Here is a 7031-nt window from a genome sequence, read left to right as displayed (position 1 = left end):
GAAATATCTGAGATATTTGGAAAAGTGGCTCAGACAATTTATCCAGAAAGAGTTGAGTTTCCCTTAATACATGAAACATATATCCAAATATAAGACAAACCGATTCTACAGAGGAATCAAAATCTTAGATTGAAATCAAGAAGACTATCTTTTCAAGAAGATAAGATTACAAGCTATATGTGGGGAAAAACACATATCCAAGAAACCCAACAGACACTAAAAAAATTTTTAGACAATAGGAATGCTTAGACATCCAGAAGGGTTGAATGAAGTAAAAATAATATTTGATATTACGAAACAAAAGAATCAATTTCCTTATAATACCATATACTATTTAGAACAACATATGATAGGATCTTACCAAGGATTAATCAATATAGGAGAATTGTAAGTTCGTATCAAAGGAATTCCAGGAAAAGAACTAGATTGATTGATTCTTAGACTTGAGTTTCTTGAGGAACATAAACCTTGGAAACATCTAGAGTTTGGAATGGAGTTTTTGGCTGAGGATAAAATCTGGAAAATTCAATGATCACAAGCCGATTCTCGATATACATTCCAGTAGGAATGTTAAACGAACAATATAAGGCAGAATATGTTGCTGCTTATATTGATTCAGGCGTTGGAATCTGTACAGCAAAAAGAGGAGTTTTTGCAAATAATTTGGAAGAATATCTACCTAAAATTGCTGGGAGAGATTTATCTAAAATGATTTTAATTTTATGTAAAAGGATTAAAATGACAGAAATCGTAATTGGAGGTGCTGGACATACACCTTGGTATAAGGTAAAAACACCACAAATTTATTTTCATGATACGGAAGCTTACATTTAGCTCGGAAATAATTTGCTACAAACGTTTAAGTCCTATACGCAAGAAAATGAAATTAGACGATTAGTGTTCACAACACCTTGTGATCACAACATCATAGTCCAGAAACTAAGAGATGCATTTTATAGAAATTTCCAATTCAGTTTTGCAGCAAGCGTGGTGATGAAGTAAAACTTCTGAACCCAAAAATGTAGGATTCTAGAAATTTTGGAGAAGCAATGATCCAATTAAGAGCAGATAAGCGTATCCAACCAGAAGAAATAGAGTGCCCCAAGATAGCTCTATATCAGAATGAGATAGGGTTTGAATCAAGGGTATCATTAGAAGATGTTAAGAAAAGGATCAAAGAAAATTTCAATGAAGATCCCTTAGCATGGTGGGATAAAAATCAACTCAAATCCTGCCTTAAAATTAATGAGGGAAAAGAGTATAAATTTGTCCGATGCAAGCCTATCTAAATGAACATAATAGATCAAAAGGATATGCAGATTATAATTAAGGAACATCTGAACCTTAGTTTAATCAAAGTAGGAATTTCACCATATAGCAGCCCAAGATTTCTTGTAAGAAATCATGGTGAAATAAAAAAGAACAAACCCAGACTAGTTATTAATTACCGAGAAATTAATAAGATTTTGGAGTTTGATTGGTATTTCATACCTAGTAGAGAACATCTAATAGTTGAATACGCAATGCAAAAATATTCTCTTAATTTGATTGTAAGTCTGGTTTTTATCAGATTCGGATGCAGGAAGAACGCAAGAAATTCACAGCTTTCTCCACACCACAAGGACACTATATCTGGGAGGTATATCAATGAGATTGGCTAAGTCACTTTAGATATTCAAAGGAAAACGGATAATCTATTTAAAGATTATTTTAAGTTTATGTTTGTCTATATTGATGATGTTTTAATCGTATCTAAAAATATGAAAGAACATATCAAGCATTTATAGATTTTCTTTTATGTTTGTAAAAAAGAAGGACTGATTCTATCGGAAAATAAAGCAGTCATTGTCACAAGAAAAATAGAATTCCTTGGAATAAAAATCGATATGTTTGGTATAATTTTGCAGGATCATATAGTAGAAAAGGTTGCAAAATTTTGCAGACAAGCTAAAAGAAAAGAAACAAATTCAAAGTTTTCTGGGATTTGTTAATTTTGCTGGGATGTTCATTAAAACCTAGCAAAACACAGGAAAGTGTTTAGTCCATTATTGAAAAAAGATGCGAAATTTATATAGACGAAAGAACACACCCAAGGACTTAGCCAACTCAAGGAGATTTGTAAAAATATTCCAAAAATGACTATTCCCTAGGACATAGATCATCTGATATTTAATACAGATGCCAGTGATCATTGGTGGGTGGACTCTTCTCAGACGCAGAAGCCATAAGATGACATATCAACAAAAAAGAATTTTATACAGTAAAAAAGGGCTTTTGAACAATGACCATTATTTTTACTTGCAAAGAAATTTACTTTAAAAGTTGATTATACACATGTAAAAGCTTTCTTGAGGAATATAATAGAATCTAAACCCGAGAATGTCAGATTATTAAGATGGCAAGCGTTATTTCAAAATTATATTTTTGATATTGTGGTCATTAAATCTCATGAAAATATTCTTGCAGATTTTTTAAAAAGAGATGGACAGCGGTGATATCGATGCCATCATAAAAATGCAGAGGCATTTGAGAGAACAACTTGAAATGTTTCAAAACGAATTCAATAAGCTTGCCCTAAATGCAGAAGTTGCGGGTAGGCTACAACAAGCTGATAAGAGAATTGTCTCTGATCGAATCACATGATGTTTACAGGCTTATACTCAGCTATGATCTGTAATACAAAAGACTATCCTCCAAAACCCCAAAGTTTTGCACAAATTCGATGAGCCTATCCTGTTAAATACTGTGACAGGAAAAACCCCTAGTTTTGAAGAAGATTTATTTGAAAAGAAAAGAAATCTTTTGTGGAATAGCAAGTTTCCGGGGAATAAAGGAACTCGTCGAAAATTCTGCAACATGGCTCATGTAGGAAGATGGTCGGAATATATCTGCCTAAAATGCCCAAATCAAAAAGAGCCAGAATTTGGCAAGGGCTTCAAACCTAGATCAGACAGGAAGCATCTTGCAGAAATAAGACCAAGTGGTGAAGGATCACAACCACGTTTTCCTCGGGGACACCAAAAATTTAAGATTCTTCGACAAAAAAAGTGGATATGTGACCACAATCGTTTTCCTTGGTGATAACAAAAGAAAAAGATTCCCCGACAAAAGCAAGTAGACATGCAATTTGCCCACTAACTTAAAGACCTGGACCCAAAATTACATCTATAAATATAGAGTAAATGGGAACAAGAAAATCACACAAGCATTAAAACGAAGTTTGAAACCTAAGAAAATGTATTCTACATATCTCAAGGTTTTCAAAAGACAGATTAAGGTAATAAGAAAGCAGTTGGTAATCTTCAAAGATCTATACAAACTGTTAAAAGAAGCAGAGAATGAGATTTCAGCTGATATGATCCAAACACATATCTACTGGTTATGCCAGGAGATAAAATTGGAAGAACAAGCTGTTTCTATATTGACAATATATAAAATGACAACTCGAGAAAAAGTGGAGGCACCATACAACCACCCACTCAACCCACTCAAGACATAGTGCCAAACACAGCTGGATGATAATAAAGAAAAGTTATAGCAAGAGTTTGAAGTCCGAAAATCAAATCCGCGATGGGTTTCTATAAATAACAAGACAGAAGGAAGATGAATGCATCATTCAACCTCTTCATATTCTCTCAAAACATTATAATATTTTCTATCTAGTTTATGTGTGTTTTAATTTCAGCTACTAAACAAGTTCCTCCTCCTCTAAGGTTACTATATAATAATAATTTGTTATGTTTGAATAAAAGACCAAGGCTTTTGCCCCTCTCGTGTATTAGTTTCAAATTGAACTACTTTATTATACACCCTGAAGTAGAAAATGAAACAGGGTTGTGCTAAGTGCTGTTGAAGGAAACTGCGTTAGAAACCATTGGTTGAGATTGTGTGGTTGGGCTGTGAGGAGCCCAACATGCAGTGTGTAAAACTCCGTGGATATAACATGACGGCACTCTGGTCAAAAAGGTAAATCGTTCAATTTATTATATGGAAGCATAATGGGTCATTTATAAAAAAAATTGATCATTTGATCATGGTATATAGGCTGAAAACCTTGCGAAACTGTATGTCTTGGGGTTATATGCCTTTAAAAACAAACTCAATAGGTATAATGTAGAAGTTTACCCAGATTATAATTTGTTTTTCAATTCAAGTTGATTTGATTGGCCAATATTGCTGACAGGTACACACTACACGCACAACTGGAATTATTTACTTTTCCTTCCCAGTCCGAACACATCCACATTAATAAATACAATACAAGAACAATTCACACACAGATTCTTCCACGCTGGGGAAGCGTATTCCTCGGGAGTACTCTACGCATATAAGCTATATATATATGTATATTTTATATATATTCAAGGAGAGAGAATATTGGATTTAAGGGGAAAAAATGATGTGGGAAGCTGGAGGATCGATATCTTCGTCTGCAGCAGCTGGAAATGGCGACGGAGGCAGGAGGAAGCCTTCTTGGAGAGAAAGGGAGAACAACAGGCGGAGAGAGAGGAGGAGGAGGGCAACTGCGGCTAAAATTTATACCGGGTTAAGGGCGCAGGGGAACTATGATTTGCCTAAGCACTGCGACAATAATGAAGTATTGAAAGCGCTTTGTGCTGAGGCTGGATGGGTCGTTGAGCCGGATGGCACCACTTATCGAAAGGTTAACTTTTATCGACATTTTTTGCGTAGTTTATTTTTTAATTTCCTCTTTGCATCTGGGTTTCTTCCCCTCTTTGGTGACTGGATCTTTCATACCGATGGGATTTTAAATTTAAGTAGTGGGTTTCCTTGGATTTTTAGAGACCTCTGAGTTTGGGATGTAGGTTTTCCTAATTTTGATCAAGATTGCTGTTTTCTGTTTTAGGGTTTTTTTTATTTCTTCATGTTGTAATTGTTACTTGGGAAGGGCAGTTCATATTTTGGAATTTGATCTAGTTGTTTGATAATTTGTTCTCTGTTATATTGACATTAAATCTGCCGTTCTGATGGCTGCTGCAATTGACCTTTATTTCTGCAAAAACTGTTCAAGGTTTATTTGAAGCAGATGAAAAACTAAGAAAAATTAGTCATGAAAATTGAATTGGCTCCACGCTGATTAAATATGCAGTTAATTTCTTGAAACTTCAATTACTAATTATGCTTCATTAAAAGGGAGTGAAACCTTTTCATCTAATCTTATGTAACAATCAATATGCAGGGATGCAAGCCATGTCCAATAAAAATAGGAGGCATTTCGGCCAACATTACCCCGAGTTCGTCCAGGAATCCAAGCCCGCCTTCTTCATATTTTGCGAGCCCGATTCCCTCGTATCAACCGAGCCCCTCTTCCTCTTTATGCCCAAGCCCTACTCGTCAAAACGCCAATGACCCATTTCACCCATTCGCTTTCCTTCTTAACTCACTCCCTGCGTCTCTTCCTCCTCTCCGGATATCAAACAGTGCCCCTGTAACTCCACCTTTATCATCCCCTACCCGAATCCCCAAGAACACTTTCAATTTAGAGACCCTTGCCAAGGAATCCATGTCTGCCTTTAATATCCCTTGTTTTGCGGCTTCGGCCCCAGATAGTCCGACTCGTACCCAGCGTTTCAAACCAGAGTTTGCTATACCCGAGTGTGACGAATCTGACACATCTACTGTTGATTCGGGGCAATGGATGAACTTCCAAGCCTACGCAAATGTAACCAACTTGGTTCCAACATCTCCAACTTTTAATCTGGTGAGATCTGTTGCTCAACGTGTTCCTTCCAAGGGTGCTACCTCAAATGAAGAAAAGTGTCCCGAATTCGACTTTGAGAATATGGCTGTTAAACCATGGGAAGGGGAGAGGATTCACGAGGTGGGGATGGATGATCTCGAGCTCACGCTAGGTAATGGGAATACTCGAACTTGATTCATGGCCTCGTCTTAAATTCAAGACATCTTTCACACTAAGGTGCTGCGATTGATTCGGAAGTATATAGTTGTCGTAAAAGACCGACTTGCAGATGATATTAGCAATCCATGGTGAAAAATTGAAAGCTTGAGTCACTTCCTGGTTTAAAGTTGGATTAATTTTTTAGTTTTCTTCTTCTGCCTACCGCCCTCTTATTTGCTTCTTCAGTTTTCAACATCGCATGTAGATAGATATATATAGTTTGTGTTATTTTTTTCCATGTCATTTACTGACACTATTGTAGACTACATATTCTCAGTGATTGATGGATTTACATTTTAGCAATTTTTGTATTTCTGTTCAAATCAATGATTCTGTACTATATATTTAGGCGTCCACGCGTGGAATTAATCACACTTTTAGTATTCTTCAAATCTTTTTGACTATCTAATTAATCTTAGATTTCATTTGTCGAATTTTTTTTGAAAGGTTTTGGTATTTTGATATATGGATTTTAAACGACCCTGATATCGAAGGATAAATGTAATGTTATCACTGGAAAATAAATCTATATGTTGTGTGAGTTGTCAAAATCTGGAGTGAAACTATGTTTTTTTTTTTTTTGAAATTTTTTTTTGCCATTTTTTTGATTCAAATTGGTACAAGTATTTGGAACTTACAATTTTGTAAAAGGGATAGCGTGACGTTTAGGCAAGGAGCATAATTTAAGTGACTCTTGTACTAGTGTAATTTTTCGAAGCCCGATAAATGATTGCCATTTATATGCATTCCATGACTGATTGCCTCACAATTTGGGTCTTCCTATGTTCCATTTAATATGTATATAGGTAATTTATCATCCTCCCCTACTCTTTGATGGCTAAATTCTATAAACAAATATAAAATAAATGATGAACTCAATTAGTTATTAGGAATTGGGTGTATGATGATGTACTATTTTTTAGCAATCAAGACGCAGTGAAAGTTTTAATTTTTTTTATGTTCAAAATATTCTTGAATGTCGTATGATTTAAAACTATTCATAGGACATTTAAAATATTTATATTTGTGTTCTAAACATTGGACAACAAAATATTCCGGATTTTAAGGGGATATAGTCTTTATATATCTCTACGAACTTTTTTCAATTTTT

General features: G+C 35.0%; 1 protein-coding gene across 1 annotated transcript; it reads left to right on the top strand.

Annotated features, from left to right (window-relative positions):
* The first annotated feature begins 4228 nt into the window (after positions 1 to 4228).
* On the top strand, positions 4229 to 6219 carry LOC142535413 (protein BRASSINAZOLE-RESISTANT 1-like). The gene is made up of 2 exons (XM_075641774.1): positions 4229 to 4663; positions 5201 to 6219. The coding sequence occupies exons 1-2, from the start codon at positions 4397 to 4399 to the stop codon at positions 5894 to 5896; spliced, it is 963 nt and encodes a 320-aa protein (XP_075497889.1). The 5' UTR covers positions 4229 to 4396; the 3' UTR covers positions 5897 to 6219.
* The last annotated feature ends 812 nt before the right edge of the window (positions 6220 to 7031 follow it).

The sequence above is a fragment of the Primulina tabacum genome, unplaced genomic scaffold (assembly GCF_025594145.1).
Source record: "Primulina tabacum isolate GXHZ01 unplaced genomic scaffold, ASM2559414v2 Contig999, whole genome shotgun sequence".
Taxonomy (NCBI): Eukaryota; Viridiplantae; Streptophyta; class Magnoliopsida; order Lamiales; family Gesneriaceae; genus Primulina; species Primulina tabacum.
Note: the sequence above shows the minus strand (reverse complement) of the source record. Positions and strands in the feature narration are given on the sequence as shown.

What these genes read in the sequence shown, in the direction of transcription:
- LOC142535413 (XM_075641774.1), top strand. Translation starts at nt 4,397, where the DNA reads ATGATGTGGGAAGCTGGAGGATCGATATCTTCGTCTGCAGCAGCTGGA. An exon ending in ATGGCACCACTTATCGAAAG is followed by an intron (nt 4,664 to 5,200) that starts GTTAACTTTTAT and finishes ATCAATATGCAG; the next exon opens with GGATGCAAGCCATGTCCAAT.